The sequence below is a fragment of the Carcharodon carcharias genome, chromosome 7 (assembly GCF_017639515.1).
Source record: "Carcharodon carcharias isolate sCarCar2 chromosome 7, sCarCar2.pri, whole genome shotgun sequence".
NCBI classification, from domain to species: domain Eukaryota; kingdom Metazoa; phylum Chordata; class Chondrichthyes; order Lamniformes; family Lamnidae; genus Carcharodon; species Carcharodon carcharias.
Genome location: NC_054473.1, coordinates 118,516,546 through 118,543,601, shown reverse-complemented (window position 1 = coordinate 118,543,601; position 27,056 = coordinate 118,516,546). Strand labels below are relative to the sequence as shown.

Sequence of the window (27,056 nt, the reverse complement as noted above, 5' to 3'; positions counted from 1 at the left end):
AGTTGGAATCAACTATAATATTACTGCTGCCATTCAGACATCAAGAGTTTGTGCAAAACAGAAGCAGAGAAAATGCAACTGCTAAGAAAAATTAAATTACCCAAAGGGAAATCACTAAACACCACTTACTGGGAGAAAGTCTGCCACCTTCAACCCAATGGGTTCATTTTTAGCGATCGGGATTATTGGTGCTTCAGGTTGGCTGATGGGAGTGGATGCTGCTGTTGGAGGAAAGTTCAGCTGATCTGGCTGAAAGAGAAGACAGTTTCAACAGTCTGGATGGTGACTGCTCTATATTATTTCTCACATCATCATATGCAACCGAATTACAAAACTGGGAAGGCCACAAACTTCAAACAGTACCTATTCCAGTCAACCATAGCTACATCAAGAATGCAGCCAATTAAATCAAAATATCTCTCAGAAAAATAGGGGATCCCATGCAATACCAAGCAGTATGGGGTTACTTGGATCAGCCAATATCCAGTCATCATTCTTTAATTCCAAGAAATGAAAAAAAAAATCCCCATTACTAAATACAAAATTCAATCATTTCTGACAAACAATGAACTACCATTAGTGGTAGCATTATTACAACATCATGCATTATGAAAAAAATCTTTAGGTGGTATATAAAAGTCCCAAAGAACTTCAGAAGCATTTTTTTTTAAATGGAGACAAAGATAAGGAAGAAGGAGATATTAGGAAGGATGTACAAATTATTGGGCAAAGACAGATTACCTTGCTTAGCTGTTATTCTCATTGCAAATACAGAAAAATATATTTGCATTGCACAAGACGGTCATTTTAATGCTTTTGGTTCCCACTATTTTCTTGAAACCCGTACTGCCATCAGATATGCATGAACATTTCATTATAGCACAAAAAGAAGCCATTCAGCCCATCAAGTTCATGACAACTCTCTGCAGAGCAATCCAGTCACTCCAATCCCATCTCTCTATGCCTGTAGCCTTGCAAGTTTTTAAGCCCCCAAGTGGCCAACCAATTTCCTTGTGAGATCATTAATTTTCTTCGCTTCCACCACCCTCATAGGTAGAAAGATCCAGCTCATTGCCACCTGCTGTGTAAAAAAGTTCTTCCTTACTGCATCTCTTGCCCATAACCTAAAATCTGTTCCGCATCCCCACCCCCAGTCCTCGTACTCCCACTCCAAGTCCTTGTATTTTCAGCTAATGTAAACATAAATATGATCAACTAAAACAAATCTGTTGACTGATACAATGTTTTGGTACTAATCTGAACAACAGGGAAACAAAAAGAGGCCCATTTGTCATTAAAAATAAAACGAAGGGCAACAATGCCCTGAAAATTCAAGTATTTTTTTTTTTAAATAACTGGTTTCAATCATTTTAATGTAGTCAGTGGCTTGCCCAGTACTCTAACACGAGGCCTTTTCCGCTTAACATCTTCAAATTGTTAAATATGAAAATCCAGAGTTCCTTACAATTATACATTTAATTTTTCCTGAAACTGCAATGCTTCTGCTAGAAAGGCCACAACTAAAACCTACTGAACACCCATCAGTTCAAGCTATAGCTTTTTCTCTAGCGTTTAGCAGATTGAGCAATTCGAAAAGTAACAACCATTTTTCCTTCAGAAGCCAGTAAAGGACCTGGTCTGAAGGGGATTCATTGTTGAACTCGTCGTGATTTTTGAATTGATGATGAGATGCAGGAGTTTCAATGTAGCTCAGTTACCAAAACAATCTCCATGACCTGTTTCAAATAGAGGTGCTTAGACACCAGCTGCTTCTGAGGAATGATGCAGCGAAATGTCCAGAATTGGGAAAGCTTTCATCAGTTTTACGAAAACCCACTAACCTACTTACTGATCCTAATATTGCTGGCACTTTACCTGCAAAAACAGCAGTTGGTTTCTGTGATTGTATCTCGGCTTTTCAAAACAATAAACATCAAGGGATCCTTGATATCCGCAACCTGTGTACAATCTTTGACAACACAATGCCCAGTGGTTCCCCATTCACAGTATAGTAAGACCCAATGTGAATAAACATTGCTTGCGAAAGCTTGCTGTGAACATTACAAAATTCATCCTATAGAAATTACTTCTGGACGTCTGAGATGTGATTCAATCTCTACTTAGATCCAATACACCATCTGTGTCTGATGAAATTCTCAAGAAAGCTTGGCTCCATTTATCATTGCCTTCTTCAGTATTTTACCAAGCCTATGCTTGCACAGCAATGAAATATTGTAGCTCTCCTTGGCAAGCTGAGGAATACAGCCTTTCCTCTTGTTGTTGGTTTTGTCACAGATGATGCAAGCTTGTAGCTTGGGCATGGCTGTCGGTACTCTGCATCAAGCAAGCAACCTAATAAATGTCAAAGCTGCCAGCACTTAAAGCAATCCTCAATGTTCTCCAGGGAAGCAATCAGTGTTGTGGTTAAGCTCGAAGAACTCTGGATCCTCAGACAGGGTTAAGCGGAGTGACAAAATCTAATCCTGAGACTGCAAGATCCTAAACTGATAACTCTGGTCCAACTACACAAGAGAATGAAATGATTTAGCATTCTGGCATTTCAACGACATCTAAAACAGCCACCAGCTGTAATGTGACTAGAAATCGTTAGATTGCTTTAAATAAGAAAGCATATCATTTAGTCAATATCAAATATTATATCCACAGCTTAGACTTCCAGCACAAAATAGGAATGGGGGTTCCCCCACTAGCTCAGTTGATAATTGTATCATGTGGTGTGGCACTAACCCAAAAGGACCAGGAGGTCCCAGATTTGATTCTTCGTCTGTACTGAGTTAGGACATCTCATTTGGGACAGCAGTTGGGGTGATGCTACAGTTGTCCTCAGTGCTGTTGGGCCTGAAGTGTGGAAATTAAGAAAATCAGCCATGATTTAACTCCTGCTACTCAATTACCCCTGTTCTGGTGATATATTGGACCTGTTACATGCAGTAAAACAATATGGCCAATGCTTGTTCCATAGGCTCATGCATTAAGATAAATCAAATAGGCAATATATTGGCACCCATGGGACTACATCCCAGTAAGAGTTGGAGCCCTTGGAGAACAGAGGAAAATGAAAGAAAAGCAAGATAATATATTTGCTTGGATCATACATTCTGCACATGTTCAAGCCTCTAGAAGCATCAAATAACTGAAACAAAATCAACATATTGCAATTGCTGGAAATCTGAAATACAAAGAAAATGCTGGAAATCCTCAGCCGATCTTGCAGCATTTGTGGAGAGATCAACAGGGTTAACCTTTCAGGTCAAGGACCTTTCTTTGGAAATAGCTACCTTGATAGAACCGGTTTTCAAGATAGGAATAATGATAAAGGTTTTCCGCAGATTGCATTACTAACCTGTAATCTTTTCACTGCAGGAGAATGCATCTCTGTTGAAGCAGTCACTTTCTCAACTTCCTTCACCAAAATAGCATCTACACAAAACATTAACATAACATATAAAGTCCAGCATTAAAGAGAAGAGCATGAAGCACAGTCCACTGAGCACCAATAAAACTATTGCACGCACCTATATACAAGATTTTCAAAGAAACAGTTTGACATGTGCAGTTCATTATTTAGGAACTGCTCAGAGTGAAAAGGTGAGGAAGTAAAGAGTTCAAAGAACTATATTGAAATGGGGGTAAATAAAGAGTTCAATAAACTTTAAGAAAAAGGAAGAAATATGATTTTAAAATTTGGAATCAGGTCTGTATGGAAAAACATCTCAACTAAGAATGAGTCTTTGAATTGAAACTTGAGTAGCAACTTCACTTAATTTATGTAGTAAACTGCCATCTAGTGTGGTGAATGGAAATGTACTTAACATAAAGAGATCAATGAACCTCCTAATCTAACCTAGAAAAAAAAAAGATGAGCAATTTGACCAAAGGCAGCAAGCAATGAAAATAGCCTGATCAAACTGACCTGAAACAAAGTTATCATGTACACAACTGATGACCTACTAAACACTTAGAGCTGAAGTCTAGGAGCAATCACGTCCTGAGGTAGGAGATTGGATGCAGTGACCTGTACTGCACTAAAGTTCTACACAGATGTAAATCATTCACATAGACTGAAAGGAAAAAAAAAGTGTTCCAAAAGAGGCTTACCATCTTCTGGGGGAGCAGGAAAGGGATCTGTCCTCCGAGGTGGAGTCCGAGCTGCCACAAGAACACACCAATAAGAGGCAGCAATAAAATTTCACGTTATATTTTCAAATACATCAACAGAATAAGACAACTGCTCATAGGTTTTTTTACTTTTACATTTAACATTAAAAATCTTCCAACATTCATTTTAATACAACTGTATTAAACCAATTACTTCTACAGAACATTGAAGTCAATTAGCATTCCATCACTCTGGGCTATTCAGGCAGCAGTATGCTGGTACATGTCTGGTTAAAACACGGAACCAGATTCAGTAATGCAAACACAGTTCAAAGGGTTTCTGATGAAGCCAAATGGAACAAAACGCTTCACTGTAATGATCAGTGAAAAGGCACATGGCAATTATGTGGCAGAAGAACAGGCACTTTTGTCAGATTCACGGTTTAGTGAGATACTTCATAAATAAAGGTGCATAACGTTTTTGTGGGAGGTAAATGTTTAAGAATTTATCAAATTCTTGCCCATTTCAACACCCTTATGGATCAAAGATAGATCAGTAACCTTTAGAAATTAAGAACAGAAATTACAAAATTGGTACCAGTAACATAGGTAGAATAAGGGTTGAAGTCTTGCAAGCAGATTTTAAGGAATTAAGCAAGAGATTAAAGCAGGATTACTCCCAGATCCAGTGACTACAGAAATATGAGGAAAGAGTCAACAAAGGCATGGTTGAAGAGAGCTGTAAGAGGGAAGGCTTTAGATTCTTGGGGCATTGGGACCGTTTCTAGCCAGACAGGTTGCACCTCAACAGGGGCAGCACCAATATCTTCATAGGCAGATTTGCAAGTGTTGTTGGGGAGGGTTTAAACTAAACAGGGAGATGGATGAAGAGCAGTGTATAGATTCAGAAAAGAGAAAAACTGAGCTGCAAAGAGAAGGCAGAAAATTAGTGAGTTTGGAAAGGCAGAGCAAATAAACATTGGAATATAGACAAAACAAAAAGTTTGGTTGTACTTAATGGTACATACCTAAATACAAAGTATTTAATCTGTGCTACATGTGACTCCAGATCCACAGTAAGGTGGTTGACTGTTAGCTGCCCTCTGAAATGGCCAAGCAAGCCGCTCAGTTCAAGAGCAAGTGGGATGGGAAACAATGCTGACCTTGTCAGCGATGTCCACATCCCATGAAAATAAAACAAGGGCTTGAAGTGTTTGAAAAATCGATAAATCACCAGGCCTGAATGAATTAAATCTCAAGCTGTTAAGAGGAAAGGAGGAAAGTGCAGAAGCTCTGATCATCATATTTCAATCATCCCTGACAACAGGGCGGTGTCAGAGGATTGGAGGTTGTATCACTGTTTAAATGGAAGGAAGAGATAATTCCATTACTAAGACAGATTAACTCCAGCTGTGGGGCAGTATAAGCCTTCATTTTGAAAAGCATATATTAAATCAAAGATACTCAGCAAGGATTTGTTAAACGAAGGTCATGTCTGACCAAGCTGATTACATTTTTTGAAGTGACATGGGTTGATGAAGGTAATGTAGTGGATGTGATCTACATGGATTTTAGCAAGAATTTTGACTAAGGTTTTAACGTGGCAGCCTGATCAAGAAGTAGATGTCCGTGCGATCCAAGGCAGAGTAGCAAATTGGATCCAACATTGGCTTAGCTGCAGGAAGCAAAGGTAATGGTTAACAGGTGATTTTGGAAGGCTGTTACCAGTGGGGTTCCATAGGGCTCAATATGCAGTTCCTTGCATTCTATAGTTTATATTCATGATTTCAACTCCGGGAGCATGCTAAAGAAGTTTGCAGGTGATACAAAAATTGGCTGCTTGGTTGATAGTGAAGAGGAAAGTTTTAGGCTGCAGGAAGATATAGATGGTCTGGTGAGTGGGGCAGGAAAGTGAAAAATGGAATTCAAATTTAGAAAAGTTTGGGGTAATGCATTTTAGAAGGTGCAGCAAAGCACAATAAATGGAAGGGGTAGTGAGTAGTCTGGAGGAACAGAGGGGCCTTGGAGTGTATATTTAAGTTTCAGAATGTAGAAGATCAATAGGTGATTAAGGCAGTATATGGCTTGCTTTCCTTTTATTCTATGCCTTGGCTAATAAGAGTGGGGAGCTTATACAAGGACTGCTTACTACACCAGGGTCATTTGTACTTGAAAGATTAATCTGTTTCTGTCTCCACAGGTGCTGCCAGACCTGAGTTTTCCACTGCTTTGTTTTTGTTACAACAGTAGTTAGACCACAACTTGAGTACCATGTACAGTTCTGGTCACTACATTAGCAAAAAGATGAAACTGCATTAGATAGTGCGCGCAGTGGATTTACGAGGTTGTTGTCAGGACAGGGAAATTTTATATACGGAAGAAAGATTGGATGGGGTGGGATTGTTTTCCTTGGAACAGAAGAAATTGAGGCATGACTTAATTGAGGTGTATAAGATTGAGAGTGACCTACATGTAATAAATAGGGACATCTTATTTACCTTAGCAATGGGGTCAAAAACCAGGGAAATAGATTTAAAGTAATTGGTAGAAGGATTAAAGAGGAGATGAGGAATAAACTTTTTCCACCAGAAAGTGGTAGGGACCTCAAATTCATTGCCTGAAAGGGTGGTAAAGGGAGAAATTCTCAACACATTTGAAGTACTTGGATATTCACTTGAAGAGCCATGGCAAGGCTACGAACTTGGTGCAGGAAGGTGTGATTAGGCTAAGTAGTTCTTCGTCAACCAGCACAGGCACAATGGGCCAAACGGTTTCCTCCTGTGTCATGTCTATGTCTACCACGTCTATGAAAACGTCGCCTAATTTTTAACTGATAAGATCAATAAACATTGGTAACCTTGACAGAGAATGTTTCAGCAATGACTGTCCCAAATGTCAGCTTTTCCAAAATGGACAGATTCCACAAATTCTCAAGTCCAGTTATTCACTGGCGAGGTTTTCATAATTGCATAAAATATTTTGCATATTAAATACAATCAACATAACCAGAGAGAGAGAGAAAGGTATCTTACTGACCAATGGCATTTTGTGGCTGAAAGATCTCCTTATATTCTTCTGGGTTTCGAATTTCTGCCGTTGACTCCTTGTCATCCTTCTCCTCTTCCCCACTTGGAATGCGCCCTTCACTCTCTGGCTCCTCCTTCACCTTACTACTGAGACAAAACAGTTTGCACTTGCTTATCTGGGGCTGGGGGCTAAGGGAGAATAGCTAAACTAGATCAACTGGAGAAAGCTCCTAAAACAACCAGAGGTGATTCTATCTCAAAGTATTGGGGTCCAGGTGTACTTGACACCAAAAAGGCCCAAAATATCAAATGAGTCTGTTGTCCCAGTAATTTAATATGATCAAAACCTCCCAGTGTTTAAAGCGGGATTTCAGTGAAGTACAAAATGTTGGCACATTAACGTTTTTATGCAATTGGCCCAAAGACATTTTTTCCCCCTCACCAGCATTTGAGTAAAACGCAATGGCAACTATACAAAACTTTTGCTTTGTACCCACTGCAACCCCAGCAGCCTGGAGAGAGTATTTTGAGGTACTTAATATCAAGCTGGCTACAGGTCCATCACATGAAGTTGTAATGGAAAGCAAACTGAAGTGCTTAATAGGGTGCACACTGAAGCAGCTTACTGGCACATTGAATACTTTCCTCTATATTGGTATAAATTGGGTGACCTGTTTCACATTCTATGTTCAGCCAATGGATTCCCCCATAATAATGGAGTAAATAGATAAAACCTCAGGTAGACTTTTTTTTAAAGGGTGGATGGGTGCAAAGACTAGTGTATATTGTCTTTTCCTGCAACACATGTATATGATAATCTATCACAGTATTTCTTTACAATATAGGGGAATGAGGCTGCGGATTGCACTAGCAGAGTTAATGATTGAGGTTGATCATATAAACTTTCAACAAGTTGGATAAGTAGTTGAAGGAAAGAAGAATAATGGGATATGAGAATAGGGTAGGCACAAGGAATCAAAGCTTTGTTCATGTTGGGGGTAAACAGCAATACTGACTAGTGGGTTCAATTACCTTTATGTGTATTGCAATTTCCATGTAATAAGCCAGTGCTTGCTATGGCAAGTCACTCCTAGATATAGAAAGCTCAGGGCAATTACAAACAAGCTGACAAAGGAGGAATACCACAGTGGCAGTGAGGGGATTAACATAAGATATTGAAGTGCCATGGAATGCTGGAGAAGTGATGAACTCAAGTCGAGGTGAACCAGTTTGTAATCTGGTTCAGACACTGCTCTTTGTACCATCCTCAGAATATAAGACAAAATTGTGGTAGTGAAAATTTCATCAGGCACAAGGCTATTTCTGAAATGGCCAATGTAAAGGGCATGTTAGGAAAGCAGAAATACATGTTCAATGTAGCTCCACTCTTCTCTAATACCATGAAAGTGCTCCTTTTGGTGCTAAAGGAGCTTGGTCAAAGCTAAACCAATGCCTGGTAAATCGCAATTGTACAGAAACAGCAAACAAAGCAACAAAAAGAATGGAAGCCTATACTTGAGCAACATGGAGTTGAAACAATCAGGGGCTGCTCTTTTCTAAAATGGAACAAAAACTGTTGTACCTTTGTGGTCTGCTGCAGGTGGTTAGTGGCCGCTCATAGTTGCGTCTGAGCACAGCTCCTTTTGTCACTGGGAGATTGAACAGCTTTTCATCCTCAACTACACCCTGGACAATAGAACCAGTCTTCTTCACCCGATTTAGATCCACTACAAATGTCGAGACTGTCACCTGACTGAATGAAGCTCCAATCTATTATGTAAACAAAGCACCAAGTGAATTGAAATAGAACTATTGCGGTGAACAGTGGTTCTCAATTTTTTTGCTTCTGAAATCCCCTCTCATGATACAAAAATTCCAGAGTCCTTGTAACTCAACACAAGTATTTTCTCTGCATTAAATTATACAATTAAACGTAATTTATTACTTTTGTTTTACTTATTTAATGAGAAAATTGTTGCTGATGCTGAGCAACAATTCTATCAAGATGTGGAGCTACCTTCAATAAGCACATGCATGTCATGGTCAACGTTCATCCTGCATGTTCAGAATTTTGTTTTCATTGGTGTCATTGCTGAAATTTCAGCTTCACTTAAAGTTGTAATAAATGGGACCAACAATTTCATTGTTTGAAAATACTGACAAAGTACAACTAGCCCAAAACAAACCTGCTGAATCAGAATAATAGCAAATGCACTTGAAAGTAGGAGTCCCGACATACATGGCTGAGTGCAAAGCATCAACTATTTTTCTGGATATTCCTGCACTGCCTGAGGCATTGTTGTCTTGTCATTGTGGCAGGACATGAAGGGTCATGGGAGCTCCAGTGTGGCCAATACTTAATACACTCCAAGGCATCCACACGACAACAGCACCTACCAGGTGCTTGACAGTTCCTAGCACTCCTCCGCAACATGTCACAAAACAGTAGTTTATCAAAAAGGCTAGACCATTCAGTAACCCCCCCCTTTCCAATTTATCATAGAAGACCAATCGGCCCACCGTGTCTGTACCGGCTCTCTGCAAGGGCAATTCACTTGCTGCCATTCCCCTGCCTTTACCCTCTAGGCCTCAAAGCTTTTCCTTTTGAAAGGCACGATTGAATCTGCCTCCATTACATTCTCAAGCAGTGCATTCCTTATGTTGCCATTGCTTCTTTTGCCAATCACCTTCAATTGTTGTCTTCTGGTTCTCTCTCCTTATGTACTCTGTCCATACGACTCAATTTTGAACACCTCAATCAAATCTCTTCTCAACTTTCTCTTCTCCAAGGAGAACCGGCCCAGCTTCTCCAATCTATCTCGGTAACTTAAGTTCCTCACCCCTCATGAATCTTTTCTGCACCCGCTTTAATCCTCTCATGCACATCGTAAAATGTGATGACCAGGACTAGATGCAATAAGGTGGATAAGTGTGAGGGTATCTATTTTGGTCGGAAGAATAAAAAGGTGACTTATTATTTAAAGGGAGAGAAACTTCAGAATGCTTCATTGAGGAGGGATGTGGATGTCCTCATGCATGAATCGCTGAAAGCTAGTATGCTGGTACAGCAGATAATAAGGAAGGCAAATGGAATTTTGGCATTTATTGCTAAAGGAAGAGAGTATAAAAATAGGGAAGTGTTGTTGCAACTGTACAAGGCATTGGTGAGACCGCACCTGGAGTACTGTGCACAGTTTTGGTCCCCTTATTGAGGAAGGATGTAGTTGTACAGGAGTCGATTCAGAGGAAGTTCACTAGATTGATTCCAGAGATGTGGGTCTTGTCTTGAGGAAAGATTGAGCAGCTTTGGCCTATACTCGCTAGAGTTTAGAAGGATGAGGAGAGATCTAATTGAGGTATATAAAATGCTAAAGGGGATAGAAAAAGTAGATGTGGAGTGGATGTTTCCCCTTGTGCAGCATTCTGGAACGAGAGGCCATAGTTTTAGGCTAAGGGGTGGTAGATTTAAATCAGAGATGAGGAGGAATTACTTTTCTCAAAAGGTCGTGAATCTGTGGAATTCACTACCTCAGTGCAGAGGATGCTGGGGTGCTGAATAAATTTAAGGAGGAGATAGACAGATTTTTAATTAATAACGGGTTGAAAGGTTATGGGGAGAGGGCGAGAAATTGGAATTGAGGCCAAAATGAGATTAGCCATGATGGTATTGAATGGTGGGGCAGGCTCGAAGGGCTGAATTGCCTACTCCTGGTTCCTATGTTAATACTTCAGTTGAGGCTGAACCTGTGTTTTATACAGGTTTTTAATGACTTCTTTACTTTTGTACTCTATGCCCTATTCAAAGTCCAGGATCCAATACGCCTTTTGATTCAAAAGCGATTCGCTCTCTCAACCTGCCCTATCACTGTCATTGATCTGAGCACAAATACCCAAGGTCCCTCTGCTCCTCCACCCCCTTTAGCATTGTAACCTTTACTTTATATTGCCTCTCCCTGTTCTTCCTACCAAAATGTTTTTTTCTTTTGCAACAGGCAAAACTGCTTTAGTGTTACTTCAAAATAAGTTTAATGTCACTCAAAGCCTGCTCTCCGTTTGTTATGTTTAATCTGCTCTGCTGCCAGCCACAGCAGGAGCGGCCTGTTGGTAATGTCCCAGCAGTGCTGCTTCCCCTCCCAACATCTGGCAACAGAGTTTCTAGAGTAAATGGGAGCAAGGAGAAAATCAATGGGAAAACAATTGCAACAATGTGAGCAAATTCTGCCAAAGATAACCAGTTACTTTTTATGTAGCATAGGACCTGCTTTTCTCCTCATAACAAAGTCCCCTGGTTCTGCAACGATCGAACCAATTTCCTTCAGAATCTTAAAAATTCAGCTCATATTCAAAATTAATTTCTTCCAATAAGATTAGATTTAGTTTTCTTAGCATCTACTCAGTTTATTTAGTTCAAATCTAAATCTTCTTTGAACATTTTCCACTGACCCACCTCATTTTCCATGAATTATGATCACAAAGAGCAGATTGCATTTATAAATCATGTCATGTACCTCAAAAGTCTCAGTGCTTCATATACAACAGATTATTTTGAAACTTAGTGACTGTTACAAAAAAAATGCAGCAGCCATTTTTCAGACAGGATCTCAAGTAGTAAGATGATGAATAAGCAATTTTTTTTTTGGTGATATTGGTTGAGGTTCCTTGCATCAGGCTCCACCCACATCCCCCTCCAAACCCTAATTCCTTCTGAATCCATCCCTAGAAAGAACTCTTACCCCAGTTCACTAGAATTGCCTTTTCAAATCCCATAATTGTCAAGCCTTTGATCCTCCACTCACCTTGACAGTCCTGCAGCCTCAGATTTTGCTCAACTGCATCCTCAGCTCCACCTTAAATACTATAGTGCCCTATAAAATCATTACTCTCCCTCACACTGTATGGCCCTCATCTCTGCTCCCTTAAGTCCAAGGGATACAGAAATGAATAGAGATGGTGGGCATCTAGTTTAGCCATTCACCTCCAGGTCTGGCTGGAGTATATAAAGCACTATTGGGTCCGCTCCCATCTGTGAAAACTGCTCCCATCTGTGAAAACTGCTCCCATCTGTGAAAACTGCTCCCATCTGTGAAAACTGCTCCCATCTGTGAAAACTGCTCCCATCTGTGAAAACTGCTCCCATCTGTGAAAACTGCTCCCATCTGTGAAAACTGCTCCCATCTGTGAAAACTGCTCCCATCTGTGAAAACTGCTCCCATCTGTGAAAACTGCTCCCATCTGTGAAAACTGCTCCCATCTGTGAAAACTGCTCCCATCTGTGAAAACTGCTCCCATCTGTGAAAACTGCTCCCATCTGTGAAAACTGCTCCCATCTGTGAAAACTGCTCCCATCTGTGAAAACTGCTCCCATCTGTGAAAACTGCTCCCATCTGTGAAAACTGCTCCCATCTGTGAAAACTGCTCCCATCTGTGAAAACTGCTCCCATCTGTGAAAACTGCTCCCATCTGTGAAAACTGCTCCCATCTGTGAAAACTGCTCCCATCTGTGAAAACTGCTCCCATCTGTGAAAACTGCTCCCATCTGTGAAAACTGCTCCCATCTGTGAAAACTGCTCCCATCTGTGAAAACTGCTCCCATCTGTGAAAACTGCTCTCTATTCCAGGAATATAAAGGTATCCACCGGCTTCATTTCTCGACCCTCTCTAAACCTCTCCCTGGCCACTGGAGTCGAAGCCAGACTGCTCACCAACTTCTGATATTTGACCGCGAGATAAGCTTTCAACCACATTGCCATGCAGTCACCAAAAGCATCTATTTCCACCTCCATAACATCACCCATCTCCACCTTTGCCTCAGCTCATCCACTGCTAAGACCCTCATCCATGCCCTTGTTACTGCCAGACTTGGTTATTCTTACGCATCCTGGCCAACCTCCAACATTTTATCCTCCGTAAACTTGATGTCTTCCAAATTGCTGCTATCCATATCCTAAATCACACCAAATGATGTTCACCCATCACTCCTGAGCTCACTGACCTACCCTAGCTCCAAGTTAAAAAAAAAAATTCTCATCTTGGTTTCCAAATTTCTCCGTTGCTTGGCCCCCCTTTCTCTGTTATCTCCTCCAGCCCCACAGGCTTCCAAGATATGTGCACTCCTCGAATTCCAGCCGTCTGAACACTACTAATTTTAATTGCTCAACCTCTGGCAGTTGTGTCTTCACCTGCCTAGGCCCTAAACTCTGGTACTCCCTCCCTGAACCTCTCCAGCTTGGTATTCTCCTTAAGAAGCTCCTTAAAACTACCTCTCTTGCCAAGTTTTTGATTACCTCCCCGTATATCTCATTATGTGGTTGCTCAGTGAAATTCCGTTTTAGAATGCCTCCGTGATGTGCTCTGCGATGTCTTATTATGTTAAGAGCACTATATAAATACAAGTTATTTACAAGTTGTTGTTGTTGAAAGAGGAATTTTGACCAGGACATCTGAAGAATTCCCCAAGAGACCACAGATAGAATGAATCACTATGGTCCAACAAACTTGTAGTCTAGAGGTCTGCTTATAAATCTCAACATTCGTGCTTCCATCATTCATCTATTACATTCCTTTCTATTTTTGCAGCTGTGCAATTACCTCTTGGCAGCATGATTCTTATCAACATCAATATATGCTGTTTTTTATTTCTCATAAGAAATTGCACCATTTAAGGATTCGGGTTTATCTGGGCAATTCCTGCAACTCTATACACATGCATGTGCAATACATACCAACTGATTGGAACAGATGGCAAGGTCTACTGCTCTACCCCAGTTAACCGGCAGTACATCAAAACAGCGGGGAGGTTCCCAGCCATAGACATGCAACGAGTCCTGAGAACCACTGTAGAGACAACAGCCATCTGGGTTGAATAAGATGCACCTTAAATAAAAGGAGAATGAGAAAAGAAAGGTATTAGCTGCAGAACAGTTTCCTCAACTGAAACTCATTTCAATCCTTCAGTCCTCCCTATCATTTCAAAGCTCCATCAATCTCATGGCATTTCATTGAAATACGTGGCAACTGTAGCAAATTATTCCATTCCCTCACACACCACCACCACCGCCCCCCACCCTCCAAAAAAAAGGACACCCTTTATCAAAGTATACTCACAGTCAACAGAACATCACACTACTGGCGCAGGGGTAAGACACTATAGTGAGCCTCATTGTCCTGGGCTGAGAATGGAAAGCGGGAGAAATCAACATGGATTCCCAGTTAAAAGCACAAAGCCTTGCTGGAAAGATCATGTGTGCGAATGCAAGGTGAGTGCAGGATCAGTTTTGACTGTGCTGTCAGCGCCTGCAAGCAGCTTGCAAATACTAAGCATTCCAGACTAAGTGTAGTCATTTGAATAAGATATTGGCAGATCTCCAAGATCCATGGTGCATAACACTGCACTAGAAGGGGCGAGTGGTGTTTGCACCCACTGCCCAACTCCTGCACCATACACATGAACCACTGGTCTCAGAAGAAGGGAGAAAATGGGGAGCAAAAAATACATTTCTCAGCCAACAGAACAGGTCACCCTATAGTTGAGGAAAACAGGCCGTAACTGCTGCAAAAATAAAATACTATATATATTCTTGTAAAAGTTGATCTCCTAAAAGTCAACCCCATGATTTTCGGCCAAAAGAATGTAAATTTTTCATATACCTCGTGTAAACGTCCACTCTAGTTTTTCAGGGATCAAAACCCAAAATGTTTTAGAACCAAAGCATAATCCTGGAGATGTTAATGATTCAATTTTATTGTAAATGTATATAAATATTATTGAAAATGAGTATTGATATATAAAGTCCTCAAAACATATGCTAGATAATTAAAAACAAAAACAGAATTACCTGGAAAAACTCAGCAGGTCTGGCAGCATCGGTGGAGAAGGACAAAGTTGATGTTTCGAGTCCTCATGACCCTTCAACAGAACTGAGTAAAAATAGGAGAGGGATGAAATATAAGCTGGTTTAAGGTGGGGGGGAGGTGTGGTTGTAGGGACAAGAAGCAGTGATAGGAGGAGATAATCTTTTGATTATCTGCTCCTATCACTGCTTCTTGTCCCTACAACCACACCTCCCCCCCACCTTAAACCAGCTTATATTTCATCCCTCTCCTATTTTTACTCAGTTCTGTTGAAGGGTCATGAGGACTCGAAACATCAACTTTGTCCTTCTCCACCGATGCTGCCAGACCTGCTGAGTTTTTCCAGGTAATTCTGTTTTTGTTTTGGATTTCCAGAATCCGCAGTTTTTTGTTTTTATCTCTGTTAGATAATTAATATGGGTGAAGTGCACATAGTTTGTAATGTTATAAAATAAAACAATGCTAGATAATTAACATGAACTCCTTACGGTTACTGGTTTTTATTTTATACCATTATGACAGTCTTTTTAAGATTTCATTTGGGCCCAAATTAAGCATACATGTCAACCCTTGAAAAACATTACCCGTGTATAGGTCAACCCCATGGCTTTAAGCAATTTGACTATTATTACAGTTCTGCAGATTCCACAAATCTGAAATAAAAACAGAAAATGCTGGAAATATTCAGTTTAGGCAGCATCTATGGAGGCAGAAACAGTTAACCTTTCAGTTCAATGACCTCCTCGTAAAAGGTTATCGACCCAAAACATTAACTTTTGTTTCTCTCCACAGATGGTGCCTGACTTGCTGAGCATTTCCAGCATCTTTCATTTCTATTTCAGGCCAAAGCTACTTTTGTTGGTATGTTTGTAGTATAAGCACATTATCACCAATGTGCCAAACACAAATTTCCAAAGCTCAAAACCACCAAAGGGTGAGTGGTGTTTGCACCCACCACCCAACTCCTGCACCATACACATATTCACAGTTCCCAAGAAACCATTTAGCTGCAATGCTGTTTATAAACACACCAACCCTCTCAACATAGTTCCACATACCTGACAGGAGTGCTCTCTACTTCTGTGCAGCTCACCATCTTAAACTTTTCTAGATCCCAAAACTTTATTGTTCTGAAAGTAGGGGGGAAAAAGAGGGACTTAAGTTCTTGTGGAATATCATTGCAAAGCATGATCAGTCTTTCCAACCATTACTGTATCTATATGCAAACTGCCATTAGGCTAGATGGGTCAAGAAATTTATTTGTATATGATGAGTTCTCAGGTTAAAATACCTACAAGATTTTAAAATCTTAAACACAGAAGTTAGAAAGACACCACTGTTGTCCTTTTGCTTCAATGATTTATCTAGTTTTCCTACATCACTCCAATACATTGATAATTTGTGAAATAATCAGCAATTAATAAATTGTATTGTAGGGTGAGTGAATCCACAGTTCAAGCCTACTGCCTAACACACTATTTCAGAGTCCAACTGTGACCTCACCTAAAATGCAGCTAACAGCACTGATTACAGCAGACTTTCCACCAAAGTCCATTTCTGCTGCTACTGTGACATCCGAATCAAGTTTTGATCCACTTTAAGGTGAGTGCACCACCCAGATAGATCAATCTGGGCCAGTCTATTGGCCATTTACAAGCAAAGAATAAAATACCACTTTTCTGAGCTGCTGATATTATGGGAACAGCAAGAGGGTTTCTCAGAGTCAATTTTAAGGCAATGTAAAAGAAATAAGACTTGTATTTATATGGAGTCTTTCACAACCTCAGGATGTCCCAAACGAACTGCTTACATTTATATAGCACCTTCAGCTCAGCATCAAAATCCTGTCCTTCTTCAAAATAATACCAATGGGTCTTTTTGACCACCTGACAGGATAGATGGGGGCCTCGGTTTAATGTCTTATTTAAACATGGCACCTGTAGCATTGCAACAGTGCTGCACTGGATTTGGAATTTGAACCAACAACCTTCTGACTCAGGGGTGAGAATTCTATCAACTGAGCCATGGCTGACAGCATACACTGAGGGCATCCAAGAGAAAAAAGTACAGAAGTCAATCACTGAATGGCAGAGAAGTAGAAGTGGGGAAAGTTCTCTAGAGGCTTGAATCTAGTCACAAGCTAATTACAACTTTGTACCTTTTACATCTTCACAGAATTTTAACGGCACAAAAGGAGGTCCATTGTGTCTGCACCAGCTCTCCAACTGAGCATTAAGACCTAGTGTCACTGCCCTGCGTTTTCCCCATATCCCTTCACATTATTTGAATAGAAACAATCATCTAGTGCCCTCTTGAATGCTTCTACCTTTAAAGTGTATCTAGTCCATTTAAGACTTATTTAAAACTCAACACATACAAAGCTACATTGGAGCTAAAGCTTATTCTGCTTTTTAGCAACTATTAGTGCCATTTGCACATATAAAAGGCTACCTTCAAAATGAATTAAATATCACCATTGTGAGGAAGCATGTTTAAAAACTTAGATGATGAAAGGCTGAAAATTAAGTTCCATTTCTGTTACTCCAAATTGTAGACACTAGTTGATCTCAAAGCAGCAACCATTCTGACCTGTCTGAGCTGCCTGAAGCCAGGAGATACTCGTTGGGGTGGAACTCCACAATGTTTACAGGTCCAGTGTGGTCCGTGAATTCTGTTAGAATTTTTGCTGCTGACAAATCCCACAGCTGAGTAATAAAAAGGAGAAAATAAATAAAGATAACAACTCCTTCCATCTTCATGGATTTAGGCACAGGACAAGTAAATTTCACTACTATTGTTTCTCAATGATAGCAAGAAAACCTATTTAGGAATTAAAGCCTATAGACCCATTGCTAGATAGACCCATTAATAGCAATAGACTCTCTCACTGTAAAACCAGATACATCTTCATTTGTGTATATTTATTTTCTAAATGTACAAAGCATGACTTTAGTGTTTGGTAATTTCTGTATTCATTAGGCAAGAGATTTCAGCAATGGCAAATTGACAATTTTTCCACCCTGGTATTGAGGCTCAGCAGCAAGCACTTCTAAGACACGTACATTTGCTTAATGCAGATACAAGTCTCTCTCTATACTGCCAGAGAAGCACCATAAAAAGGGAAAGGGAAAGATCAAGGGAGTGTTTTCTTAAATAGCCTCACTATTACTTACCAAAAAATATTTTAAATGCCTTGGTGTTCGTGAAAATAATGCAACTTTTACCTCAGAGGTTTAGAATGCAGAACAATTAATCAGCCAATAAGTTATAACAGTGACTTACAACATCTGAAGTTCTGAAGTCACCAGAATTTTTGGAATGGATTTCAATATTTTTGTGGAGTGTATTTGATAATCCAGAGTTTGACAACCCTGGAAAAGTATCCTTTGGTTAATACAAGTATTGGATTTAACAAGAAAACAATCTTGAGACATTGACATCACTGACAAGGCTGTGATTATTGTCCATCCCTAGTTGCCACTGTGAATGTGGTAGTGATCCTCTTCCGTGTACCGCTGCAGTTCGTGTAGCCGAGATTCTCTCTCAATACTGCTAAGTAGGGAGTTCCAGAATCTTGGCACAGCTGGCAGTGCAATCAACAGTCTTTCTAGCATGCAAGTTTTAATCAGAAATGGGACTAATCCAGCAGATCTTTGTTGAGGTGAAAACACTATTTTTGAAACTAAGCGATGTTATATCAGTATCCTGTATCAGGAAATTGAACCATCTCAGACACAAGAATAAAATAATCACATGGAAAACTAACACTCTTGTCCTTATAAAACTGCATTAACTCACTGCAGTGGCATGGGAAATCTGCTTGTTTTTCAAAATGGATAGAAAATGAGCTCTATGAATACAAGTTCTACCCCTTAGGTTTCTCATTTTTTTTTTCCATCCTTTAAATCACATGAAGAGCAGCTCTTACCACACCAGTGAAATAATCTCCCTTAAACAACCAACAATACAGTCTCTGGTGCGACTGCTAATAAATTTCAAATGATCGACAAATGTTTGGATTTACTATTTCATGTTACCCTCATATCAATTGTAAATAAAATTACAATTACCATCTTCAACTTTTCCTGCACTTGAAGGAATGGGAAAGGAAAATGATTTGCTTTTTTAAAAAAAGGCAAAGGTCCATTACCAAGATGTTCCACATTCCTTTTCTTGGAACTGATATCTCTAACCATCACTCAACAGAAACATTTTTTTGTTTATAATTTGTGGTAGAAAGCAGCTGACACCAAGAAACTCAAGTTGCACTGATTTCATTTTCACAAAAATCTGCTTTATCGAGGACAACAGATTGGCAATTTAACAGAAAAGTCCCCAAAAATTTACGTATGCAGCTTCTTAAAAGACAATACATAAATTATTCAGCTAAATGCAATAAGCCAATTGCTTACTCATGTTGCAGTCACACCAAGAGTGATATTGCCCTACACTTCCTTGTAAAGTTTGCTGTATAAATACCTTCACTGTGCTATCATCCCCAGCAGCAGCAATCCAACGCCCATCAGGACTGAATCTTAAACATCGAACAGCATTTGTGTGACCCTGCAAAGCGAGTAAGGAAAGTGTTAGAATATAAACAATGTCATCCTGTAGTCTGTCCCAATTGAAGAGTTAACGTTTCGAGTCCTCATGACCCTTCGACAGAACGGTCATGAGGACTCGAAACGTCAACTCTTTTCTTCTCCGCCGATGCTGCCAGACCTGCCGAGTTTTTCCAGGTAATTCTGTTTTTGTTTTGGATTTCCAGCATCCGCAGTTTTTTTGTTTTTATCTCTGTATATAACTAACCATATAGGCTCGAGTGCTGTTTCAGATAAGCAACATTAAGACTTTTAAACATGATAAACGTAACTGCCATGCACAGCAGCAGAAAATGATAATCTGTATGGTCCTTTTCATTCTTTAAATGCAAGTTATCTACATACACATAGAACATTAAACATATACTGGAGATTGTGGGATATTTTCCATTTAAGGCTTTTTCCCTTGTGTACGTGTACACACACCTGCTGAAATTCATCATAGGTCCGTCAGAGATCCATTTTCTGCTTTATCAACTGAAAGAACACTGATTTATTGAAACCAGTTACTTTTCTCACCTTGTACGTCATTACACAACCTTTTCTTCGTATGTCCCACAACTAGAAATGGAAACATCAGAATTAACAACATGCAGTCATTTATTTCTATTTGCAGATATTTCTATCTTGTTTTATAAAAATTAAATACAGCAAGAAACACTAAAATCATTTGAATATTTTAACATGCTAGAGAACGATTGCTTAATTCCTCAGGATTTCTTTGCTGCACAGACTGGTTTTTAAAGGCAGCAGTCAAGGAAACTGGGAATCTGATGCATCACCCATAAGATTAGGAAGGATTGATGAAGCTCATTTGCATTTTTACAAATAGTGAAAGACTAGTAAAGTAAAATGCTGGAGTGACTTATCAAAAACAACAATATAAATAAATACAAAAGACAATTAGATGGAATCCTGAAGAGGGGTGATGGATATGTTGAGAAAGCTGTTGTCAAGATACATTAGAAAAAGAGAGGCAAACTTGCAGGGACAAATAGTCTTTTCCTGTTCCTAAAATATACATCCTAAATCCTTATCTGCAATAAGTGTGTAATGTTCTGCTGGACTGTACTGTACCTTGACATTGGTATCCATGGAGCCAGAAGCCACAAACTCCCCAAAAGGATGAAAGTCTAAACTGCAGATGTTTGCTTTGTGTCCTGACAGTGTCCGAAGAACTGCAAGGAAACAAAATTAATATGTTACTGCATTCCTACTTTACAGCATTTTAAAGGTTGCCAATGTAGAAGAACTACATACCAGGAAAGGACGAACAGACTGGGTCTCTTTTGTCTTGAAAAAAGGCTGAGGGGTGACCTAATAGAGGTTTTCAAAATTATGAAAGGTTTTGATAGTGAATCTCTAGTTAAACTCCTCCCTTGTGGGGAGGAGTTTAACTAGAGGTCATCAATATAAGATAGTCACCAGGAAATCTAATAGGGAATTGAGGGGAAACTTCTTCACCTAAAGAGTGGTAAGAATTTGGAACTTCCTACCACAGGGAGCAGTTGAAGCAAATTGTATAGATGCATTTAAGGGGATACCAGATGTACACACGAGGGAGAAGGGAATAGATGGTTAGGATGGTAGATTTAGATGAGAAAAGATGGGAGGAACATAAACACCGGCATGGGTTGGTTGGGCCAAATGACTTGTTTCCAATGTAATCCTTTGGCACCTAGAGAGCATGTAGGCAGAATTTAAGAGATTGAAAAGTAGGAGGTTTAAATGGGCACACAGTTACACAAGGATAATGGGTACTTACTCTTGGCTGCTTCCAAATCCCATATTCTTAGTGATCCAGACTGCGAGCCTGCAACAACCAACTCCTCAGAATCTTTGAACTGAATACACTCGACTGGTGTGTTGTGGCCTGTAAGACTCTATACAGAATATTTTTTTTAAATTGATGCTTTATTGAGTGTTATGCTGTAGATAATGCAAGGCTAAAGGCATGTATGGTGAGCACACAAATAAAATTTGAGGTATATAGGTGAAAGTACTTGATTCAGAGGGCCATATTTTAAACCCCAATTGCATTGGGCATTTAAACTCAGCTCAAGATTAGCCAGTTCTAACTGGGCCATCAAGCCCTTGCACCAGCTTGATAACTTGGGTCACATCAAAAATCACTTTCCATGAAACTTCCCAACATGTCCACTGTAATTTTGTGATGGGGCAAATATCTGTTGGATCTGGATATATTGACATAAAAGCTGATTTACTTTAATAGTTGTGTATAAATATCCTTAGAACCCATGGCCATATTCACAAAGAACTATCCTATGTAGTGAGCTGCTGAAGCACAAACACCCCTATAAAGATTTATAACTTTATTTGGTCATTCTATCTTTACTGTTAAATCTAGTAATTAAGCATACCTACATAAAATTAGGATAACATCAATCCTAGAATTTAATGATTCAATGCTTTGTTAAACAAATTGTCTTCTGCCTGTAGCATCTAAAAACAAGGCTGCTTGGAAGCCAAGCCAAGAAGTTGTTTATAAAAAAATACTTTTCACCAAAAATTGAGACAAAAACCTTGAGGGGTATCAGGTTAAAGAGATCTGGATTAATTTGTCCAATCTGGGCAACTGGGAACTTTCCAGAACTCAGAGGTCAAGAGTAACAAGTCAGGTGTAGAGTATAGCCTCTTTTTTTGAACAGTAATATACGTTAGCTATCATAATAGGGACATTCTCTATTGTAGAACTATTTTCAAGTCCCAGTCAGTTCTCCTCATGGCCCAAGCACAACTTTCATTTAATTTGAGGGCAAGTTCATGCTCATAGACCCCCATCCTCTCGAAAACAAAACTACCCCAAACCCATTTCACACAGACACTTACAGTTAGAGAAAGGGTAACACTGTCTTACCATAATACAGTTAGGTTTGCTGACTGACCACAAGTTGACTCGACAGTCCTCTCCACCAGTGGCCAATAGCCTGCCTGAGTTCTTCCCCAGCACCAGACAGGTTACATTACCAGCATGAGCAACAAACTCCTCTGTAAGGGGGATGCAAAAGAGAAACTAAGTAGCACACTCAACGACAAAATTCCAAGAAAAGCTTGTGGCCAAAATACGAATGTTCCCCAGGCTCGTCATTGATATAGTTATCCTTTTGTCATTAAAAGAATCAAAACACTCATTCTCAGATGTTGCCTGTTCCAAACGTGTCAAATTTCATTAAAGTAAACCCTTAAAACATTAGCACTAGTCTGCTCCAATCAATGCTAGAGGAACCGAGGTTACAATAATGTTTTCCTAATTTGTGGCCAGTGTATATAATCTTCCTCTAGCAACCCACCCCACAACCCCTTATCCTCCCCTTTTTGATATCATTCCCTGTCTTTGCTGTTTTTATCCTGTGCCCTCCACCCACTTTCTTCTTTTCAACCATTCATCTCCCTTCCAATATTTCACTCTCTCCCACATTTTTCTCTCCCCATTAATTTTCATGTTTCTTATCTTCACCCTCACAAATTCCCCTCCCCCCCATCCCCTTCTTCCCCCCATCCACTTCTTCCTCCCCCATCCCCTCCCCTTCTTCCCCCCTCGTCCCCTTCTTCCCCCTCCCCATCCCCTCCTCCCCCCATCCCCCTCCTCCCCCCATCCCCCACTTCCCCCATCCCCCACTTCCCCCATCCCCCTCTTCCCCCACTTCCCCCACTTCCCCCTCTTCCCCCACTTCCCCCACCCCCCACTTCCCCCACCCCCCACTTCCCCCACCCCCCACTTCCCCCTCTTCCCCCCATTCCCCACTTCCCCCATCCCCTACTTCCCCCTCTCCCCACATACCCTTCTTCGAACCCACATCGCCCATCCCCTTCTTCAACCCCCCATCCCCTTCTTCCCCTCTCCCCACACACCCTACTTGCCCCTCTCCCCACACACCCTACTTGCCCCTCTCCCCACACACCCTACTTGCCCCTCTCCCCACACACCCTACTTGCCCCTCTCCCCACACACCCTACTTGCCCCTCTCCCCACACACCCTACTTGCCCCTCTCCCCACACACCCTACTTGCCCCTCTCCCCACACACCCTACTTGCCCCTCTCCCCACACACCCTACTTGCCCCTCTCCCCACACACCCTACTTGCCCCTCTCCCCACACACCCTACTTGCCCCTCTCCCCACACACCCTACTTGCCCCTCTCCCCACACACCCTACTTGCCCCTCTCCCCACACACCCTACTTGCCCCTCTCCCCACACACCCTACTTGCCCCTCTCCCCACACACCCTACTTGCCCCTCTCCCCACACACCCTACTTGCCCCTCTCCCCACACACCCTACTTGCCCCTCTCCCCACACACCCTACTTGCCCCTCTCCCACACACCCTACTTGCCCCTCTCCCCACACACCCTACTTGCCCCTCTCCCCACACACCCTACTTGCCCCTCTCCCCACACACCCTACTTCCCCCTCTCCCCACACACCCTTCTTCGAACCCACCCCCATACCCTCCTACCCCCACATCCCCCATCCCCTTCTTCACCCCCACATACCCTACTTCCCCCTCTTCCCACATACCCTACTTCCCCCTCACACCCTTCTTCCACCCCCCCATCCCCCCAGCCCCTTCTTCCACCCCCCCAGCCCCTTCTTCCACCCCCCCCAGCCCCTTCTTCCACCCCCCCAGCCCCTTCTTCCACCCCCCCATCCCCCCAGCCCCTTCTTCCACCCCCCCATCCCCCCAGCCCCTTCTTCCACCCCCCCATCCCCCCAGCCCCTTCTTCCACCCCCCCATCCCCCCAGCCCCTTCTTCCACCCCCCCATCCCCCCAGCCCCTTCTTCCACCCCCCCATCCCCCCAGCCCCTTCTTCCACCCCCCCATCCCCCCAGCCCCTTCTTCCACCCCCCCATCCCCCCAGCCCCTTCTTCCACCCCCCCATCCCCCCAGCCCCTTCTTCCACCCCCCCATCCCCCCAGCCCCTTCTTCCACCCCCCCATCCCCCCAGCCCCTTCTTCCACCCCCCCATCCCCCCAGCCCCTTCTTCCACCCCCCCATCCCCCCAGCCCCTTCTTCCACCCCCCCATCCCCCCAGCCCCTTCTTCCACCCCCCCATCCCCCCAGCCCCTTCTTCCACCCCCCCATCCCCCCAGCCCCTTCTTCCACCCCCCCATCCCCCCAGCCCCTTCTTCCACCCCCCCATCCCCCCAGCCCCTTCTTCCACCCCCCCATCCCCCCAGCCCCTTCTTCCACCCCCCCATCCCCCCAGCCCCTTCTTCCACCCCCCCATCCCCCCAGCCCCTTCTTCCACCCCCCCATCCCCCCAGCCCCTTCTTCCACCCCCCCATCCCCCCAGCCCCTTCTTCCACCCCCCCATCCCCCCAGCCCCTTCTTCCACCCCCCCATCCCCCCAGCCCCTTCTTCCACCCCCCCATCCCCCCAGCCCCTTCTTCCACCCCCCCATCCCCCCAGCCCCTTCTTCCACCCCCCCATCCCCCCAGCCCCTTCTTCCACCCCCCCATCCCCCCAGCCCCTTCTTCCACCCCCCCATCCCCCAGCCCCTTCTTCCACCCCCCCATCCCCCCAGCCCCTTCTTCCACCCCCCCATCCCCCCAGCCCCTTCTTCCACCCCCCCATCCCCCCAGCCCCTTCTTCCACCCCCCCATCCCCCCAGCCCCTTCTTCCACCCCCCCATCCCCCCAGCCCCTTCTTCCACCCCCCCATCCCCCCAGCCCCTTCTTCCACCCCCCCATCCCCCCAGCCCCTTCTTCCACCCCCCCATCCCCCCAGCCCCTTCTTCCACCCCCCCATCCCCCCAGCCCCTTCTTCCACCCCCCCATCCCCCCAGCCCCTTCTTCCACCCCCCCATCCCCCAGCCCCTTCTTCCACCCCCCCATCCCCCCAGCCCCTTCTTCCACCCCCCCATCCCCCCAGCCCCTTCTTCCACCCCCCCATCCCCCCAGCCCCTTCTTCCACCCCCCCATCCCCCCAGCCCCTTCTTCCACCCCCCCATCCCCCCAGCCCCTTCTTCCACCCCCCCATCCCCCCCAGCCCCTTCTTCCACCCCCCCATCCCCCCAGCCCCTTCTTCCACCCCCCATCCCCCCAGCCCCTTCTTCCACCCCCCCATCCCCCCAGCCCCTTCTTCCACCCCCCCATCCCCCCAGCCCCTTCTTCCACCCCCCCATCCCCCCCAGCCCCTTCTTCCACCCCCCCATCCCCCCAGCCCCTTCTTCCACCCCCCCATCCCCCCAGCCCTTCTTCCACCCCCCATCCCCCCAGCCCCTTCTTCCACCCCCCCATCCCCCCAGCCCCTTCTTCCACCCCCCCATCCCCCCAGCCCCTTCTTCCACCCCCCCCCATCCCCCCAGCCCCTTCTTCCACCCCCCATCCCCCCCAGCCCCTTCTTCCACCCCCCCATCCCCCCAGCCCCTTCTTCCACCCCCCCATCCCCCCAGCCCCTTCTTCCACCCCCCCATCCCCCCCAGCCCCTTCTTCCACCCCACCATCCCCCCGGCCCCTTCTTCCACCCCCCATCCCCCCCAGCCCCTTCTCCACACCCCCCCATCTCCCCAGCCCCCTTCTTCCACCCCCCCATCCCCCACCCCTTCTTCCATCCCCCCCCCATCCCCCCAGCCCCTTCTTCCACCCCCCATCCCCCCAGCCCCTTCTTCCACCCCCCCATCCCCCCGCCCTCTTCTTCCACCCCCCCATCCCCCCAGCCCCTTCTTCCACCCCCCCATCACCCCCAGCCCCTTCTTCCACCCCCCATCCCCCCAGCCCCTTCTTCCACACCCCCATCCCCCCAGCCCCTTCTTCCACCCCCCCATCCCCCCAGCCCCTCCTTCCCCCCCCATCACACCAGCCCTCCTTCCCCCCCCAATCACACCAGCCCCTCCTTCCCCCCCCAATCCACCAGCCCCTCCTTCCCCCCCCCAATCACACCAGCCCCTCCTTCCCCCCCCATCCCACCAGCCCCTCCTTCCCCCCCCAATCACACCAGCCCCTCCTTCCCCCCCCATCCCACCAGCCCCTCCTTCCCCCCCCATCACACCAGCCCCTCCTTCCCCCCCCATCCCACCAGCCCCTCCTTCCCCCCCATCCCACCAGCCCCTCCTTCCCCCCCCCATCCACCAGCCCCTCCTTCCCCCCCCCAATCACACCAGCCCCTCCTTCCCCCCCCATCCCACCAGCCCCTCCTTCCCCCCCCCATCACACCAGCCCCTCCTTCCCCCCCCAATCACACCAGCCCCTCCTTGCCCCCCCAATCACACCAGCCCCTCCTTCCCCCCCCCAATCACACCAGCCCCTCCTTCCCCCCCCCAATCCCACCAGCCCCTCCTTCCCCCCCCCATCCCACCAGCCCCTCCTTCCCCGCCCCATCCCACCAGCCCCTTCTCCCCACCCAATCCCACCAGCCCCTCCTTGCCCCCCCCATCCCACCAGCCCCTCCTTCCCCCCCCAATCCCACCAGCCCCTTCTTCCCCCCCCATCCCACC

General features: G+C 44.2%; 1 protein-coding gene across 3 annotated transcripts in view; it reads right to left on the bottom strand.

Annotated features, from left to right (window-relative positions):
• Window positions 1–27,056, bottom strand: part of katnb1 (katanin p80 (WD repeat containing) subunit B 1) — a 36,956-nt gene that overhangs the window by 9,405 nt on the left and 495 nt on the right. Inside the window, exons 2-14 of one of the 3 annotated variants that reach the window (XM_041191841.1) lie at window positions 22,476–22,606; window positions 21,363–21,480; window positions 20,675–20,775; window positions 20,117–20,158; window positions 19,476–19,559; window positions 17,586–17,701; window positions 16,055–16,126; window positions 13,868–14,018; window positions 8,728–8,915; window positions 7,156–7,292; window positions 4,120–4,170; window positions 3,365–3,441; window positions 130–249 (exon numbers count right to left, since the gene is read on the bottom strand). In XM_041191841.1, coding sequence (XP_041047775.1) covers window positions 130–249; window positions 3,365–3,441; window positions 4,120–4,170; window positions 7,156–7,292; window positions 8,728–8,915; window positions 13,868–14,018; window positions 16,055–16,126; window positions 17,586–17,701; window positions 19,476–19,559; window positions 20,117–20,158; window positions 20,675–20,775; window positions 21,363–21,480; window positions 22,476–22,606 — 1,388 coding nt within the window. Of the gene's footprint in view, window positions 1–129; window positions 250–3,364; window positions 3,442–4,119; window positions 4,171–7,155; window positions 7,293–8,727; window positions 8,916–13,867; window positions 14,019–16,054; window positions 16,127–17,585; window positions 17,702–19,475; window positions 19,560–20,116; window positions 20,159–20,674; window positions 20,776–21,362; window positions 21,481–22,475; window positions 22,607–27,056 lie in introns of those variants that run through there. The other 2 variants (XM_041191842.1, XM_041191843.1) reach the window with 2 other exon arrangements.